Source organism: Priapulus caudatus, unplaced genomic scaffold (genome assembly GCF_000485595.1).
Source record: "Priapulus caudatus unplaced genomic scaffold, Priapulus_caudatus-5.0.1 Scaffold295, whole genome shotgun sequence".
Classification (NCBI taxonomy): domain Eukaryota; kingdom Metazoa; phylum Priapulida; class Priapulimorpha; order Priapulimorphida; family Priapulidae; genus Priapulus; species Priapulus caudatus.
Window position 1 is genome coordinate 72,008 of NW_014577356.1, and position 19,486 is coordinate 91,493.

A 19,486-nucleotide genomic window follows, 5' to 3' on the forward strand; every position below is an offset into this window, starting at 1 on the left:
CAAAGCCAAAGCTTATCCAACTGCATTCATTATGTAACGCATATCTGATATAGCTACTGATAATATTATTTGAGCCCAGCGCTTATACTGCTTACGATGATCTCTTGTGACTGTTATGTTTACCGTAATATATTACAGTAACATACGTAAGTAAAATTAATTTAACTAATTACAAAACTAATATATATATATATATATATATATACAAATATCCATTAGGCTTCTGATGGGATTCATGGGAGTAACGTTCTTCCTGTCGATGTGGATCAGCAACACGGCGACGACGGCGATGATGTTGCCGATTACAATAGCTGTGCTAGAGCAGCTGATGCAGACATCTAAATACCAGCGGAGAGGTGCTTAATTACACTCGTCTATACATTATATAGGTTATATATCTTATATACATATATATATATATATATTATATATCTTTGTATATATCCAAGTCGCTATATAAGCAGTGTATATAGCATAGTGGCGCCATCTATCAGCAGAAAAAATCGGCTTTTATTGGGACTTATGTTCTCTATCCTTGGGCCCATTTAGCTAGCATTATTTTGCCCTGCCACTTTTACAGTAAATGCTGCTTTAACTTTCAGTTTAAGTGCTTAAGTCCCCCGCACACGGTGAAATTCGTGCGGAGCTCCGTGCTCAGCATGAATCTCACCGTGTGCGGGGTCGATTTATGTGAGTTTTCGGTCTCGCGCGGCGGTGAGGAAATTATCTGTCGTGTTTGATAATTTTGGTCTCGCAAGGCTGAAACCTCAGCGTGTGCGGGGTACGTGAGACTCCTGCTAGCACTCACTCAGTGGCGCAGATGGGGTCATTGTCGTATCAGGTACTACAGATATGTACCCGAGGTAGTTTTAGGTTGTTTAGTATTATGTTTATATTTTTATATGAGGTATGTTTAGGGTTAGGATTAGGGTTAGGGTACACTTCTGTAGTACAAATCTGGTACACTTTGTGTATATACATATATATGTGTACCTCGGGTACATATCTGTATAGTCCGAGCCGACGCAGACCCCAGTAATGGGGTCTATAATGGGGTCTAATAAACCCGCACCCTCAGATTAGCAAAGCGAATTTATAACGTCTGCACTTGCGGACTAATATCTGTAGTAACCGATACGATAACGACCCCTTGAGCCTCAGTGGCGGCACATTTTGATTGGTTCTCACTCAGTGGTGGTGCATTTTAATTGGTTCCGCCGCGCCAGTTTGATCAGTCACATGACCTACAGACAGTAAACTACAGTACAGAGTACAGTGGCACCCGCTCGTGAGATCCGTGCTCAGCATGAACCTCACCGTGTGCAGTAGTCCGAGATTCCTCTGACCAATGCCCACACCGACGATTTTGGTGGATTTGGCGTGGGTTAAACCTCCCACGCCAAATCCTCCCACGCCACACCTCCCACGCCAAATCCACCAAAATCGTCGGTGTGGGCATTGGTCAGAGGAATCTCGGACTACGTGTGCAGCCGTACGGTATGGATTCAAATCAAGGATAGAATCGTCAATCGGGTCACGAAACAATCAGACAACTATCCACACATAGTACTAACCAAACACTGCACCACTACTTTCTGTGTGGTGTGATAAGGTATATAAAGCAACTTAATCGTCCATTCCTTACATCACAACACTTTCCAATGGTGATGACATTAGAACAGGCATGGAACACACTTACACAGATATCTGCATCTGCATGCGTAGTAGTAATCTGCATCGCTAACTTTAGACTGGTACTCGCTCCCACCTCGATTACTCGATGGGACCGATAGGTAGGACCGGGTACCAGTCTACGCTAACTTGCGGTTTATCCGCTTGGCACCTGGACTGGGGCGCGCTCGCCAGTTCCACTCGCGTAACGCGAGTAGAACTGTCGAGCGCGGACCAGTCTACCTGGCACCACTAGTGCTACGATTACTAGCGCGACGCATGTTGAACGGGAACAGCTCAATACAACACACAATATGTATACACTTTGTGTATACATATATGTACCTCGGGTACATATCCAGGGGCGGATCCAGGGGCGGATCCAGAGGGGGGTCGAGGGGGTCCGGACCCCCCTTTTTACCACAAAAAAGGAAAAAAAACACACACACGCACGCACGCACGCACACACGCACACACACACACTTCTCTTATATTGTCTCCATAAAAAAAAAAATTTTAGCGCTAGTTTATCTGATAAAAATTTACTTGTATATATATATATATGTAAATTCGTTATAAAAACTTAGAAATGGCCAAAGAGGGGTCCGCAGGCGTCCGGGGAACCGGATCTGATAAATTTTTGCATTCTAGACATTAAAATTACTGCTCATATGCTCTCAGAATGCACCAATTTTTTTTAAATCTTGGGGGAAGTTCCCCAAACCCCCCTAAGTGGCCTTCGGCGGCTTTTTAAAACACCAGAAAAAGTAAGCAGGAAGAGGTGCCCTTTATTTCTTCTTGGACACCCCCTTTTCAAAAATCTTGGATCCGTCCCTGATATCTGTATAGTACCTGATACGACAACGACCCTTTGAGCGCGAGTGAGGGGTAACATGATTGAGATATGTATAAAATACCGACTGGTAAATATGATCCTGAAGTCAGTGTCTGACTTCACCTCTTGACAGCAGGTGAATCGGTAACACGGGGACATGCATACAAAATCTACAAAATCAGAACGAGATTGAACATCAGGAAATACGCATTTGTACATAGATCAGTGGATTTGTGGAACAAGCTTCCAGCATTAGTAGTAACAGCAAAATCAGTCAGGTCCTTTGAGGCCAGATTAGACAAACATTGGAGAATTAAACCAGCCCCGAGTATAGAGAACAGCTACGAGTATAGAGAATCTATCCAAGCCACCAACCCTTGCCACCGTGACATGGAAAATTGTCGAGTGCTGACAGTAGAGGATCTCTGAGGAGACCTAGACAGGGGTGTATGCAGGGGGGGTCGTGAGGGTCGTACGACCCCCCAAAAATTTCAAAAGGTCCACATTTTTTCAAAAGAAATGAATAAACATAATGAAAAAACATAAATGAAAAAGCATAATTGATCAGGTACCAGCAATGAGTCTAAAGACCTTGCCAATTGCGTGACGTATTGGCAAGGTCTTTAAGGTAGAACAGCTACGAGCAACAACCTAGTTGACCTCTACACTACGAGAAGAAGGTTGATGTAGAGGAAGTGGTACGTGCATTCTGCCAAAAGCAACCTAGACGAATGCATTTCGGGCATGTCCTAAAAGACTCTGACTAGAAGAGACACTGAAATGATTGGTTTTGTGTATTTTTTTGTTTCAATTAAATTGTATTGACATTTTAATCACATCTTGCTGTTATTTCATTGTGAAAAGGTCCCAAAAATTATGATCACGACCCACCCAGAAAAAATCCTGGATACACCCCTGCTAGAGTCAGAAGAGAATCTGTGAATCTGTGAATCTGTGATATAGTGGGCTTACTTTGGTCCTTCCATAGCTTCTAGGTGCAAATTTAGCCTAATGATTTTCTTTTGTATAGATATTAATGGTTTTAGAGCACCATTATTTTTGTACCATAATAGCAACCACCAGTACGGTAATTAATAATCCTAGCATCACCTTTATGACTTTATTAACCATTACTGCTATCATAGATATATACAACACGTATATGTATTGTATATATCTATGATCAGAGCTCTGCTATGATATAGTTGAATTTATCAACTGGTAACGCCTGGTACTTTATTTAATGTGCTATGGCTGAGGTCACTTCCGGGTCATGATGATTCAGACTCAAACGGCCATGGTAAATGGTTGTGTTTGTAAGTATAATCCATAAACATATCGATGTAATCCCTAACGACAATGAGTTTTCTAGCAGAATTTGGTACTTGAACGTATTAGTCGAAACGTTTTCTATCGTTTAAAGATCGATAGCGTTAAATTACTTTGTATTTACTGTTAAAATTTCATGCAAAACGAAACGACGATTTTTTCAACATTTCGTTAACGGAATTTACGGCGACCGGCTATTTTTCGGAATTTTCTGGTTTCATTATTATCAAAACGTTCTCATGGGAGACTTTAGTAGTCATGCGAGTTAGTAGGTTACACCAGGCACACAACCTATCTAATAAACAGTGCGACCCCCACATTTTATCTACACTGCATTTCTTACAGAAGACTGAGAAGTGACATGACTTAAAAATTGTAGGCCTACAGTAAAGGTCAAGACACACTGCAGCGACAGCGACCGACCGTAACGACAAACGACAAAAGTCGCGGCGACTGGCACAAACCATAGATGCGTAAACACACTGCAGCGACGCTCATAGGGTCTATGTCCCCCAGGGTACTGCCGGAACGTACCCTGGGTACGGTCTTGTATACCGGAACGTACCCTGGTCACTATTTGATGTGGTTAGGGTTCGGGTTAGGGAGTAGGCGTAGGCAACTCCCTAGACTCGTTAATGGAGTAGGCGAGGTACGGTCCGGCATATTAGATAGTACCAGGGTATACCGGACCGTACCCAGGTTACGTTCCGGCAGTACCCCGGGGGACATAGACCCTCTCAGCTGCAGCGACAGTGACCGACGTTAGGTCAAAGTTCACCCAGCACTCGCCACAGTGGTACACATCATCACGTGAACAAACGGCAAAAACTCCTGCTGCTGCTTTTATAAATAACACTAACAAGTTGCAAAAAAACTAGGTATAAGGATAAAATAATAAAGTAAAATATACGCAACAAATCATCATGTCTACAGTCTAGCTTCATTAGTATAAATTCTCGCGTTCGCTCCCGTTGCGCAGTTTATGTAAATGGCTGTCAGAATCAGGAAACGCCCACCGGCGCTCTTCGTGACCTCATTTTTGCGCCGCATTATTGCAACGCTCCACTGGCGGCTTTGACGAGGCTCGTACGGGAGTTGGAAAGCAGCGTGGTAGTTTCCCAAAATGAAGTGCCCCGCCTATAGCCCTGTACTTGCAGCCATTTACATAAACTGCGCAACGGGAGCGAACACAAGAATTTCGTCAGGCTTTGTGTGATTTCGCGTGACACAGCTTGGTTACGAACACAGACAGTATGTTTTTATAACAAGTGAACACTGTTCTTCAAATAGAAACAAAGATGGAGTAGAATGGTTGAATATTTGTGTTGTATTCGTGTGAAATCAAGCTAGCGTTGAGCGAATTTTGGCAGCACGCTTTCCTACCTGCTATATATATTTATGTGTTCGTGTGCAGCAGCTAGCGTGCGGCAACCAGTGTGTTGCAGATGAGCATTTGGACGGCATTTACAGGAAATTGTCGGCAATAATAGTTGAAAGAGAGTAGAGAAACATTAAGACTTTGGTAGTAAATAGATTTCATATTTATTTAGCATTATATTTTATTGAAACGCTCCAAGTGCCTGTGAGTGGGCAAGTTGTGTTGGCGCGAGTTTGCCCGCGCGTTATAAAAATGGTTGGAAGCATCATTAATCGCGCCAACACAACCCGCCCACCCCTCCACGTGCGGAAATACATAGTTCCTACTCACTGGCATTGGATAAGTTGGTCTCGAGCATTCGTAATAGAATGTTTTATAGCCCTGCGGCAACTGTACGCGGGCTATAGTACTAGAGCTAGTGTTGAATCGCATCTGATGTCACGATGTGATGGTGAACACTTTCATTTGTCTTTCAAGTTTAATTTCAGTTTGCTCATAGATTAGATAAGAAGTTATTGCGTAACAATGCTAAGGTCGTTCGTTATTAGCTCATCTGACATAGTCAGATGCAGCTTGTAGAATCGCATGATTGTCCGTGCGTGCGTCCGGCCGTCTGTCAACAGTTGGGGCACAAATCTTAACCGCTCGACGTACAGTCTTGATATTCGGGATGTTGGGGGGGGGATCGCGAAAAGGACTCGGTATGTCGAATTTGGGGGGTCAAGGGTCAAAGGTCGAGATGTGTCAATGGAGGGGGAATATTTCCCCCTTAACTTAAGGTATAGGAGGAAATACAGAATTGCGGCACAAATCTCAACGGCTTGACCTACGCTCTTAATATACGGTGTATAGTGTGATGGGGAGGAAACCCATCACCAGTGCGAAATTGGAGGTCACGGGTCAAAGGGCAGTGGGGGAAAGGTCAGATATCAGACATTTTCTGAGGACATGGTCTAACGGACCGAGTGCAAAACTTTTTTGTTTCAACGCTGACCTACCATTTTTATCACTTTATTGAAAGGACCATGAAATCTAATGTCTATATATTTATGTGTCATGTGTATATCTATATACACATATCTGTATGTCTATATTATTGTATGTGTCATGTGTCTATATATTTATGTGTCAGTGTGCGCGCAATGGCGGCGGCGTGTGTTTACAGTTGAAACGCTTCAAGTGCCTGTGGCCTAACCCACCTTCCTTGTTCCAATAGCACAACATCATTCCATCCTCGCTCCGTGAGATGATACAGAACAGAAGTGCCAATCACGCCACCACCGCACACAACCACACGGGCCTGCTGTGGCAGACTCCCACCATCTGTGCTGTTATGACGAACCACTTGTTTCCTAGAAATAATGGACATGACATAGACGCGTGATGTACCTTAACTGTTATAGGCACGTAAAACATATCATTACACTAGAAATGCCGTGAAAACTCAGGGGAGAGTTTGAGGATATATTTAGTAACGTTAGTACTGAGTTTTGATGCAAAAAAAAATTACAAAAATAACTTTACAACTATAATTTTCAAGAGATTCGTGACGTAGTCAATTAAAAAGCAGATTTTACTTTTACTATAATTAGAAACTTACCCATACTTAGCACAAAGCTGACCCGTGTTACCGAGAGAACAACTAAACCTCATGATGTGAACTGCAGTAGGGAATGCCTGCTCACTAGCAGGGGCTCACCGATAACATCGCCGGTACCTTGTAAACAAACACATCCGTCGTTATCAGGCATATTACTTGGAGATACAAACACGATCACATCAGCGATATAATGTCATGCAGTGGAGACACGCTTTAAAAAAACATCAACAGCACATTTGGGATGCTGTATTGAGCTGTGCAATGGCTGCAACAATAATTAGTGCTTTGTAAGTGCCGTGCAGTGCTATTAATCACACTAGCTCTGACTGTGTTGTCATTTGATGCTGTCACATATTCCATTAGAAACTATGGTGTCTAACATCATTAATTATGAGCACTGTAGTGTAATTCTCACTATGCAGAACTCTTGTTATGATGAGAGGACTGTTAGACTCGAAATAAGATAGAATACAAGTCTAGGGTGACCACTCGAATCCATGGTGCAGGTCCACAGGTGACCTACCGAACAGCTATCAAATAACTATAACATTTGTCAAACATAACAGGTGTGTTATTTCAGTCAGTGTAGCTTCACTTGGATGCAGGTACTAAAGTTGCCATTAGAAGCATGCTTGTGTATATGGTAATGCATACTTATATACGTTATACTCTAGTATGAATAAAAACCTGTGTAGGGTGTAAAATGCTAAAACAAACAGTATAACATTTGCACATAACCACATGCACCTGGTCCATTTTGTTGTATTTGCTTCAAAAATCGTAATGTCAATATGCTCTCTGTTATCTAGCAATTCCACATACACGCTGTTCAAACTTCAAGTGCTATCTCGCAATCTCACCGACGATCGTGCATCGCCGATGGCAGCAACTGAGCAAATAGTGCACAGGTGTGAAGTTTTTGCAATAAAATACTAACTTGTGCACTTTTACCCGGCCCTTAGCGGTTAGCGGTTCAAGGATAGAGAACATGGGTCCCATTGAGATATATCCCGTTCTCGGGAACAGAAGGATATATATATCATATATAAATTTGCATCTCAAAGTGGTTGGTCGCACAGCTTTTATATCCATGCATCGGTCGCAGGAGTCGCAAGCACTTGCACATTCCCCAAGTATATACATACCTACATGGCTTTCTCGCCAACATAAGGATATAAATATCATATATTATATACATCCCTACTCCGCATCTCACACATCTGCATGTCAATGTGTGTGGTCGCAGAGGTTTTATATACATGCATAAGAAAAGTACGTAGTCGCAGTCGCAGAGTCGCAGGCAGTTTGCTATATATATGTGTGTATATGTGTGTATGTGTGTGTATTATGTTTGGACATGTGTGTTTCGGCATATATATATATATCTCTATATATACATCAAGAGCTAATAATACATAGAGTGTACAACGGAAAAACGGGAAAATAGTGCTATTTCACGACAACATTATTCTACTTTGCCTGCGAGTCTAGAATAATTTTATAGTATTGCATTAAGCAGAATTCGTTGCTTTCTAAAACAAGACCAACCGCTTGTCAATACGATACTCCTAGGCTAAGATATTGGCTCCTAAACCTCCCCTCCCACATGCCTCACGCCGCCTCGCATCCCGGTTATTCAGCTACCTCAACGCCCCTAAGCATTGCTTCGTGAAAGTTCGGTTTTTCCGAGATAACTTTATGAATGAATGGCGTTTCGGTTATCATAGGTGACTTTCGGGGGCATCGCCTATGCCCTTATCTCCCATTATCTTTCCTAGCACGGCTAATGCCCGTCATGATGGAGCCGGCAATGTTTTCTAAATTAAGTCTTTACAACGCAGCTCAGTTACTATATGGTGTAGTAAGAGTATCAAATTTTGGCATGTGACATCAATTATCAGCGCTCCAAGCGGTGACAGAAACCGATAGCCAAAATGCTTAGGGGCGTTGAGGTAGCTGAATAACCGGGATGCGAGGCGGCGTGAGGCATGTGGGAGGGGAGGTTTAGGAGCCAATATCTCAGCCTAGGAGTATCGTATTGACAAGCGGTTGGTCTTGTTTTAGAGAGCAAAGAATTCTGCTTAATGCAATACCATAAAATTATTCTAGACTCGCAGGCAAAGTAGAATAATGTACAACTCTTGTTTCAGTAGCCAATGAGAATGCAGCTTTCATACACCCTTCGTCGTATCTTAAAACAATGGCAGACCTTTTAAGGGTGTGATTTTTAGTGGAGCTCTCCATCATGCCTCTTAAGGGTGTGATTTTTTAATGGAGCTCTCCATCATGCCTCTTAAGGGTGTAATTATGGAGCGTGAAAAGTCCCCCTATGGTGTTCTAGGGGCGTCATTAGTAGTCCTGTACTTTTCAAAACTGAAAGCCTGTAACCCTAGTTTTGGCCACAGGTGATTAACACATTACAGCTAGTTCAATAAATATAGAATGTTGAAATGGCAAGGTATAGTTTTTCAAGGCCGTTATAATTTTTACAGGTGTCCAGTCTTCGAGTGTTGTCAGCAGTTTTGTGTTAAGTTATGAAAATATGATCACATGGCAATTCAGTAATTATGCATACTTTTTTTCATTTTAGGTTCGTTTTGAGAAAGCAAAATACTAATTTGTACAAGACGGCTTGCTAAGCAATCAAACTTTTTTTCAATCCGTGATTAACCAAAAGTCGCCAGTTCGTTCTTGAAAAGAAAGAGGCTGACAGCTGTATTATTACCTGAGCATCAAAATGGCAACGACGGTCGTGCCATCAGCCGAGATATCTCAGGGAAGTTTGCCAGTAGGAAGCCCATTGAAAGGATACAGGAATGCTCTCGTTTCGAATGTTAACTATAACAGTGCGAAACAGGAGGTCAAAAAACCGTAAGTAGTAAAGGCGCTATACGTCGAAAAATGTGTATTTAAAAAACTTTTGCATATATCATTATCAAGAGTATATAATGGGAGTTCTCCCATATATATATACTCTTGCTTTATATATAGCCCCCCTCCTTCTTTTATCACACCCAAGGTGAGCTGCAGTGTCATTGACACTTTCATATTACTACTATATAAATCTGGTCATAAAGTTATTAATTATCGAGCCAAGAGTGGGAAGGAACATGATCTGTGTGTTAAATTTTTTTATAACCATTTAGGGATGTGAAACATGTTAGCAATGCAGTTGCAAAGCCTGTGGGCAATGCAGTTGCAAATGACCTGAACTGGAAGGCAAAGTTGAAGCTGCCAGAGAAAGATAGAAGGAAGATGACCAGCGTAAGTATTCATAGCGTTTCAATACATTCATTGAGAGTTGCCATTATGAGCGTGTTCTTTTATTGTGCTACACATTGTATGCGAAGATTACATCTATCTCACGAGCATAACTGACACAAATTTACGAGATATTTAGCATGTGGATGTGTTCGTAACTCCTCTAGGATGTGACGGATACAAAGGGTAACGAGTTTGAGGATTACTGCTTAAAGAGGGGCCTCCTGATAGGAATCTTCGAGAAAGGTTGGGAGAAGCCCTCACCGATACAGGAAGCCAGCATTCCGATCGCTCTCGCGGGACGAGACATCCTAGCGAGAGCGAAAAACGGGACTGGCAAAACTGGTGCTTATGCCATTCCAATACTAGAGCACTGTGACCCAAAGAAAGATTACATACAAGGTGTGTATTCTTTGTTTTTCTGTTTAAAATTGATAGGATGGCAGAGGTAAGTGCTGGGAGGCTGCATAACGATCATCAGGCTGTTTTAAAATATACAGTAAAACTCTAATATTGTGAATTCACAAAACAGTCACTCAACTTGAAACTCCACTGCTCAACTTGTGGCATTTGAAGTTTTTGGGTGCAGACGATTGCAGAAAACATTTTACCTTCGCTCGCTCTTCCCTGGTGACCTTTCACACGTTTCTATAACTTGCCACTCTAGTAATGATTTGATGTGCGCTGGCGATCGTCGATCGACACAGCAGGGGCTGTCGGCCGTCACCGCATCTGTTATCCCGGTTGCAACTAGTTAAAAGTAGGCCGTGTCTACGCGTTTGGTTACCGGACGCCCAGCTCCCAGGCTACGCGTCCGGTCATATATTTCTTATGTGAACCTAACTATATTTTTTCAGTAAAAAACTATTTTTTACCATAATATTACTTACCTTTAGGTGTTTTATCAGAAATATATGTTTTTGTAACTGTTGAAGCAATAGTAAATCCAGTAAAATCAACAATTTGAAAGAGGGCGTGGCCTGTAATCGTGACGTAGATTTGGGAATCTGTGGTGAGCTTTGTAACATGGATGACCAGACGCGTAGCCACTGCTTTAAAAGTGTTTACATGAAGTCCCGTCAACTTTTCGCTTTCCATTCTTTATTGTGTCCACGGCACTTGTGAGTCGAGCAGGCGTTTAGTGTGGAGCCACTAGGAAACGAGTGTCGCGAATTGTGGGGCATGGGGATCATGCAGGCTCACTTGCGTTTACAGAAAAGCTTTATCAATATTGTAGAGGATATGAACGTCATAGGTATAGATTTTCATTTTTTACAAGGTTTTGATGTCTATATTGTCTGTGATTGCAGCCATGGTTGTTGTTCCAACGAGAGAGCTGGCACTGCAAACTAGTCAGATCTGCATTGAGCTGTCGAAGCATCTAGGGATAAAAGTCATGGTGACGACCGGTGGCACAAATCTGAAGGATGACATAATGAGGTTGTACGAAAAAGGTATTTATACTTTTGGGATGCTGCTAGGAACTCAGGCAAAGTCCTGAGTTCAAGAAGTAGTGATTAGATTTTGCAAGGCATTGTTGATAACTCGAGGAAATCGGTACATGTTTGCCAAAGGTTGCAACAATTTCTATTAGTTATTGGTATATTGTACATCGATAAAAGTGGTGGGGGTGGTAGATGTATTTCTGTATATTTGTGGAACAACTCTGTAATCTATTGGTAAAAACAGACTCTGACATTCTGCAGCTCTGCATTGTGCTGTTGGTAGTACGATGGGAAAATTATGATAAGACCGTGTATCACCTTCACTATTGTTTGTCTGTGCCATAAGTTTTAATCTAGGTGTGTTACCATGTCTTTCGATATTCATACAGTAAGTGGTGGAATTTTCTTCAATTCCAAGTTACTGTGGTTATATTTATCCTTTTGATTCACATTCTTTTTTCATCAGGGTTGCACACAGAGACATGATGAAGCTATTTTTCCTACATATTCATAATCTAACAAGTTTATCACTTTTTCTTATGACTGCAGTTCATGCTGTTATTGCAACGCCTGGTCGTATATTGGATCTGATGAACAAGGGTGTGGCAAAGATGCACAAGTGCAACATTTTGGTTCTCGATGAGGTATCTTTCCTGTCTAGGAAATTCATGTAAACCATCGTGTTTTTTTTCGATCATGAGTTTTGTTCTCGAATTCTCTAATAAAGTCAGTATCGCAGCTGGATGAATGTACCAAATAATTATTACTCTCTTGAAACCTGGATTGAATTACGTGTCATACTAGAGCGCGTTGTTATCGTAAGAAGCCTCGTTTCAAGTCGCAAGTTGAATGAATGTTTTCCGTCTGCAGCCTTGAAGGCATTCAGAAGTGCTAGTTTAGACCATTCGGATATAAGAGAGGTGGGCATTCATTGTCGTTCATTGTTGTTCATTGTCGTTCATTGTCGTTCATTGTCGTTCATTGTTGTTCATTGTCGTTCATTGTCGTTTGTAGGCGGACAAGCTCTTGTCGCAAGACTTCAAGAACATGCTTGACCAGATTATTGCTCACCTGCCTAGCGACAGGCAGATTCTCCTGTATTCAGCCACCTTCCCTCTATCAGTGGAACACTTCATGGTATGTTTGTGAGACCATGTGCCAGTTACCTGACCCGTCTTTATGTAAATGCATCATTTAAATGAGCACCTACAATTGTCTCCAGTGTTGAATAGTTAATTAGTAGTTATATGTGTGTGTGTCCAGGTTAGGTTACGTGGGAACATAATTGCAAATTTTTCGCTGACATGGATGGTTGTAGGTTTTGGTATTAAAATCTGTAGCTGCTGACATACTATCATGTATTCAAGTACCTGCACAATCAGGTTGAGTGGGATATAATGACAAGTATATATGCAAGAGAGTATTCCATAATTATGCTATAGACATTTAACAGTAATTTATCATGCATTTGATTTTTCAATTATTGTTGATCACTACATGCAACTGTTGTTTCTGTTGTAGAAAAAAAACTTGAGCGACCCCTATGAGGTGAACTTAATGGATGAGTTGACCCTGAAGGGTGTTACTCAGTATTATGCGTTCGTACAGGAGAGACAAAAGGTGCACTGTCTCAACACACTCTTTTCTAAGGTATGTTTCTTTATTCTGAAGTAGTTTCTAGCATGTGTAAAATGTGTCATTCGATGAAAAATTGTTAGATCTGTTCCGAAGCTTTTTTCGAAGGTGATTCAAAGGTGTAATTAAATTTACAGGTTGAACAAGTACCTAGTTCATACCTTGTGCCGCCACAATCGTCATCGCATATGATTTTTCTTCTGCAGCTCGAGATCAACCAATTATAATTTTCTTATGCAGCTCCAGATCGGCCAATCGTATAATGTTTTCTACGGCTTTAGATCGACCAATCGTATAATTTTCTTCTGCAGCTCCAGATCAACCAGTCGATCATCTTCTGCAACTCCTCGCAGCGTGTTGAGCTTCTGGCGAAGAAGATAACGGAGCTAGGCTACTCCTGCTACTACATCCACGCTAAGATGGCGCAGGGCCATCGTAATAAGGTGTTCCACGACTTCCGTGCGGGAATGTGCAGAAACCTCGTCTGCACCGGTACGTATCCCCGCCGGCGATGATCGTGCGTTCTTTGTAGATTGATCCGGGAAGTGTTGCGTGGGAGTTTATTTACTTGGAAGTCCATGTTTACTGAGATTCGTTGCCAAGGTTTTTGCGTTCAAAGTTGTGTCGGTGGGTAGTGGAGACATGACAGCCTGGCAACGTTTGTTTATGGCGTCGGTGGTGTAGTTAAATAAATTGTGCTTTATGTCGATGTGCCCTTGTATAACACAGGCATGAGAATTTTGTGCGGATTTCTGGGTTTTGGTTTTCATTTTGGTCATTCTTGAGATCGATGCAAAAAAACTAAAAAAAAGTTTTTAGGTGTACTTTTTTCCTTGTCAAAATGGATGCCATTTTTAATTTTAACTTCATAAAAAGTCAGGAAAAGTATGTCAAATTTCACACAGAAGTGACAGAACTCCAGATAAATATCGCGGGGTATCTATGTAATGTAAAGGGTTTCAACCCTATTCTCATGCGTACCGAAACTCGGTGACAATGGTTCATAGAAAATTACAATAAATAGAAATAGAAATAGAAATAGAAATAGAAATAGAAATAGGAAAAGAAATAGAAATAGAAAATGCAATAAAAAATTTTCCACCAAAAACATCTCAACCTGTTCTCATGCCTGATAACATGAGGTGCTGGCGTGGTATGACCCATTGCGTAAAAAAGCATCGGAAGTTTTAATGATTTGCGTGTGAAGTGTTGCTGGTGTCACGTAAGAATTTTAATATGAAGCACAGAAATTGGTGTCCATCTTCGAATTCTTCATAGTGAGTACATTTCGTCAGATATCGTAAGAAAAGAAGTTTCAATGATTCGTGTAAAGTGTCGCTGGTGCTGCATAAACCCATTGCGTCGTCATGGCCGCATGACGATGCAACTTGAGGGTGACGTCACTGACGAAGAGGTGTCTTTTTTTTCTTTTTTGTGTGCAGACTTATTCACTCGAGGTATAGACATACAGGCTGTAAACGTTGTGATCAACTTCGACTTCCCAAAAATGGCGGAGACCTACCTTCATCGGATTGGCCGATCGGGGAGATACGGCCATCTTGGTGTCGCGATCAATCTCATCACGTACGACGACCGCTTCTCACTCCACAAGATTGAGCAGGTGCGTGTGTGTGCGTGTGTGTGTGTGTGTGTGTGTGTGTGTGTGTGTGTGTGTGCGTGTGTGTGTGTGTGTGTGTGCGTGTGTGTGTCGTGTGTGTGTGTGTGTGTGTGTGTGTGTGTGTGTGTGTGTGTGTGCGTGCGTGCATATTAAAATGACTGCGCTGCTTGGTGGTGACTATGGAGTTTTCCCTCACATCTAACAAAGTTGAATCTGGTTTCATTAGCGATTGTATCGCGTGAATTTCCCAACGTTTTTACGATGACGACCGTTAACAACCCGTCTAATCACGTTCAGCTATTTCGTCGTCATTGTCTGCGATATCTCTCACCATCATCATCACCATCTCTGCTGTGTCTCTACTCCAGGAGCTTGGAACTCAGATTAGTCCGATTCCGAGGACAATCGACAAGGCCCTTTACGTGGCGGAGTTCCATCAGGAGCCGGATTCCGACGACGATAACGACGGAGGAATATAAGCCAAACGTAATGTCACGTGCCATCCGTCTAGTTGTTTAAATGTGGAATGATTGGAAGGGAAATTTTTCGACCACGTAATGAGGCTCTGCGAAGATACTGATGCAGTTGTTCGAAAATTTGTTTCATCTTGATGGGTTTTTTAAGGGTTGTCTATTGACTACTCACACATTTATTAGAAACGGTATCACACAACAGTGGTTATCACTTATGGGAAGAGGTTTTTACGATAATATTGTTTCTTTGTCGTTTTTACAGGTCCATGAAACATGTCGAGAATGCAGAATGAAGAAGTAGCGGAGATTATAGCGATTGTTGAATCTGGAGGCATTGTATGTACAGCTGTATAGAGCGGAGACAGTCTTACCCAGTCTATCCTAGCACAGGACTATCTAGGCAACCTTTCAAACGTGAACAGCAATATAACGTCGCTTGCCTATCGATGTAAAACATGGAAAAGGCGGTGCTTTAACTGAGCGAAGGGAAGCAAAGTCCGCTGCTACGTTTAGGCATGTAAACTCCATAACTCCCTGCACTAAATCATTAAATGATATCAGGAGAGGGATAAGTAATCGTCAATGAACACATTTTGTAAGTAACTCTCGAGTGACGATTGCGAACGCTGTAACTCTTGGTGCGCGTGATTTTATAGCGTGTGTCTGAGGTTTCGGCCAGGCAAGTCATTACATGTAGGCCCTGTGACACGAGCGAATGTCGCTGCACAGACTGTTAGGAGCTCTGCAAGCGTCGATGTGACGGGGCCATAAGGGGACCAATACAGTTTGCCGGTTTTTCTTACACATGCCAGAGTTGCGAGAATAATGCGAATCCAGTGAATCGAGGAAGAACGTCAAAGATGAGATAAGATTACGCTGAGCAAGACTGCCTCGGGCTATTTATTGTATCTATAGTGATTGTATATGAGCTGTCGGTTTATTTATTTTCTATAAAAGAACAAACGAAAGAAGGGTCATTGCGGGCACCCGGAAATGTAGTTGATGTTCTCGGTTGCTGAGGGTCGCTAGAGTTTTCCACCGTCTCGCCTGCAACGACGGACCACCGCAATGCAGTTCTTGCGCTGCGGCCGTGTGCTTGGCATTGATGGTGATCGTCACACGTCATCTCCTACTGTCGTCCGACGTGTGTTGCGGTAGGCTAAAGCGCCTCGCTGTACGCCAAACAAAACTGGTGATTCTATTTCGAACCGAAGCGTGTGAGCTGTGTGTCCCGGTGCTGCGTGTGTGTGCGCGACACAGTCCAGCAAGCCCGTTTTCTACAGATATGGATACGTATGACCTTCTTTTGTGAGTGCTGACCCATCCGTTGTGTGGGTGTTAACTCTCCGAATCAGGCTCGATACTGCACGCGGCTCTACCCGTGGCACTGCCTCCTATTATGTAGCGAGTAGCATTTCCGTACTGATCCACGCGATCCCTCGTCTGGAAGGCCGGCTACAGTATTCTACATTTGCAGTAGCGGAGAGAGAATAGACAACATACTTAGCGGGTGTTGTCTAGATTCCGCTTGCGACGCAGTGATGGGAAAACCGCATTGCCAGGGGAAGGCCACGTGCAGCGAGAGAGAGAGAGAGAGAGAGAGAGAGAGAGAGAGAGAGCCTGATTCGGACAGCAAGAGCCCCACGTATGTGCTCTCTGTTTATAAAAAAGGTGTGCTGCGAGGCAAAGAACAAGTGTTTGCGCGAGCAGTGAGCGTGTGTGCGTGCGACGAAGCCTCTGGCATACGTGCGTGGTGGTGGAACGCACGTGCGTCTGGACGGCTTTCTCGCACCGACGCTCGTCTCCCTGCCACGCATCTGTATCTCGTGGCCTTTGGCCATGCTGTAAATATTTTTGAGTCGATCCGCGGGGGCGGCGGTGAAGCCTCCCGCGCGGTCGCGCGCTAGCCGGCATTCGCTTCTCTGCAGCGAACGTGTAACCGACCAGCCATCCACCCACGCGCCGTCTACATCCCCCGTTAGACTCCGCTCAGTGGGTAATGTTGTTACTGCGTGTAGCGGGAGCGGGGTGTGAAGCCTTCCATGCAGAAACCTTGTCATATAAGACTCGGGCAGTAGTGAGAACGATAGTAGTGTGGCAGAGTTTTCGCTTTATGCGATTTCAAGTCTAGGGTTCGTCGTCCTGTGCACGCGGTGTTGGAGTTGTTCACTCTGCACTTGGTATTGCTTGTGCATGCAAAAATAATGAAATGAACGAAATATCTCTGATTATGTGATAGCTCTGGCCGTGTCGCAACATTTCTAGAGTGTGTTGTTGCCTCGTTTTCTGCTATCGTGCGCATTGCTGTAACGTCTAGTAAGCGAGCAGGCGTCGTTCCGCAAGCGTTCGCGATGCGCTCTTGTTTATCGTGTTTTAACGCGAGGTTTCACGACATACGGCTATCGTTCACGGTCGGAGCTACGTAGAGGTATGTCCCCGCGCAGTTTTCGTGAAACGTCACGTCACCTAACCCCGCGCACCTGGCTGGCTGGTCGGTAACGATGCGCAGGGCAGTTTTGTAATCTATTTTTGATATCATCGTCAATGCGTCATCCATTCATACGGCGGGGGTTCGGCTTGAGGTGTCCATACGGTCTGCGCAACCCCAGCGGTAACCGTTGAAGCTGCCATCGCGAGTGAAACAGATCCGTCCGAAAGCAGCAGGACCAACTCTCAGATGAAAAGGTAGTCCTGGTTATATTGCATGTGAGGAGATTTTGTTTCGTGCACTATTAATTACACATGACGCAGAAGCTGTAGGATTATACGAGTTGCATCCAGTGGGAAGAACAATGAAGGAGCACGTGTTTTAGTTTTTGTTGCGAGCTTTTTGCTCTGCTTGGTAGCCGCGCGCAGTAATCGCAGCGATCAGTCGTCCAGCACCTCTAGCCGAACCTTCGTCGCCGTTGTAAATAATTATCATCGTCACTATTGCCTCGTCACTACTGAAGGAGAAGCCGTGGTTAATTAACGCTGACCGTTGTCGGAGGCTGCGAGGGAAGAGTCGATTAACGCAGTTCCCGCCATCCTCCGCGATGCACGTGGGTTCGCTCGTCGTTAACGGACGCCACCTGCGCTGCGTTGGTGAAGCGAACGAAGGGCTTCCTTTGTGTCTTCGGCACGGCCGAGGCGTTTCCCACGGCTCTCGGATCTGATGAGAACTCGTCGGGGAAGCTGTGTGGTGCTTCTTCGTCGTGTTGTTGAAGCGTTTATCGTTCCTTCTTTCCATCTCTCCGTCGGGCTGGGAGAGTGGAATATGCAGAGGAAGGTAGACGGTGGGGGTGGTGCGCGTGAGGCGCGGGTCTTACCACTGTAGGGTGTTAGCAGGAGTAAGCCTAGACAGGCAGTCTAGATGTCACCCCACTCCGATGGATCTCATGCGCGATAGCACGCAAGTCTCTAGCGGTAGGCTACGAGAAGAACAGTGGGCAAATCTATCGCGTGAGTAGAAATGACATGTATGCCAGAACTGTGTAATGTTGATACGGTCAATCTTCGCGTGAACGTGTTCGGGAGGAATCGCAAGGTGTTTGGTTGGTCCACCAAAGCTTAGTGCAGCCAGCGTACACTGCCGTTGTTAAATATTGGATTCTGGACACTCACTTGCTGACCGACAGTTCGGAATCCTACACGTAGTTGTTGACGGCCTTGTTACTATAGTTATCTGGATAAAACCGTGGACCGAAAGAGACTGCCTGCATTATGGGTGCCGTTTGTAACAACCCAGAAGGAATGCGTCTGTCAGTATTGTTATACGATGTTGAAGAGTAAAGTTTCTTCGGGCGAAAGATGCGCCAGTAAAAGCCATGTTGGTAATGCGTTGATCACAGGCTGGGCTGACTATGCATCCGATGCGATGACCCGAATATAATACTGCGTTGATCGATTTGACCGCTTACATTCGATGGAGGACAGGGTAGATGATTCGTTGATTTGGCTGTAAGTGTGAGTCGGTGGCAACTTGTTTCCAATCGGCATGTGCCGTTGGTGTGTGCGTTACAAAGTTGTCGGTTGCGTTCATATACAAGGCGGATGGGATCGGCTTGGACATAGCCATTTCCGTGCCGTTTCTGGCTCGCGTGTGGGGCATGGTAATGTGTTGTTCCCCCTCAACAGAAAATATTGTGTCGTACGAGAAGAGAAAGAAAACGAGGAAGAGAAAGAAAGAGTGTGTGTGAGAGGGAGAGCGAGAGAATGAAAGAGTGTGTGTGAGAGGGAGAGAGAGAGAGAGAGAGAGAGAG

The 19,486-nt window shown here is 43.7% G+C and overlaps 2 protein-coding genes across 4 annotated transcripts in view; one reads left to right on the forward strand and one right to left on the reverse strand.

The window, feature by feature from the left end:
- The window catches only part of LOC106808674 (pyruvate dehydrogenase phosphatase regulatory subunit, mitochondrial-like), a 26,623-nt gene extending 19,689 nt beyond the window's left edge, over positions 1-6,934 (reverse strand). For all 3 annotated transcript variants that reach the window (XM_014811499.1, XM_014811497.1, XM_014811498.1), the window contains exons 1-2: positions 6,814-6,934; positions 6,413-6,565 (exon numbers count right to left, since the gene is read on the reverse strand). In XM_014811499.1, coding sequence (XP_014666985.1) covers positions 6,413-6,565; positions 6,814-6,866 — 206 coding nt within the window. In that variant the 5' untranslated portion in view covers positions 6,867-6,934. The remainder of the gene's footprint in view (positions 1-6,412; positions 6,566-6,813) is intronic.
- On the forward strand, positions 3,760-17,455 carry LOC106808675 (ATP-dependent RNA helicase cgh-1-like). Its single transcript, XM_014811500.1, has 12 exons — positions 3,760-3,822; positions 9,404-9,684; positions 9,960-10,077; positions 10,242-10,476; positions 11,385-11,528; positions 12,069-12,163; positions 12,534-12,656; positions 13,041-13,169; positions 13,466-13,646; positions 14,597-14,775; positions 15,141-15,258; positions 15,508-17,455. The coding sequence occupies exons 2-11, from the start codon at positions 9,551-9,553 to the stop codon at positions 15,249-15,251; spliced, it is 1,449 nt and encodes a 482-aa protein (XP_014666986.1). The 5' UTR covers positions 3,760-3,822; positions 9,404-9,550; the 3' UTR covers positions 15,252-15,258; positions 15,508-17,455.
- The last annotated feature ends 2,031 nt before the right edge of the window (positions 17,456-19,486 follow it).

Coding starts and splice junctions, on each gene's coding strand:
- LOC106808675 (XM_014811500.1), top strand. CDS start 9,551: ATGGCAACGACGGTCGTGCCATCAGCCGAGATATCTCAGGGAAGTTTG. Junction 9,685..9,959: donor AAACAGGAGGTCAAAAAACC/GTAAGTAGTAAA, acceptor ATAACCATTTAG/GGATGTGAAACATGTTAGCA. Junction 14,776..15,140: donor CACTCCACAAGATTGAGCAG/GTGCGTGTGTGT, acceptor TCTCTACTCCAG/GAGCTTGGAACTCAGATTAG.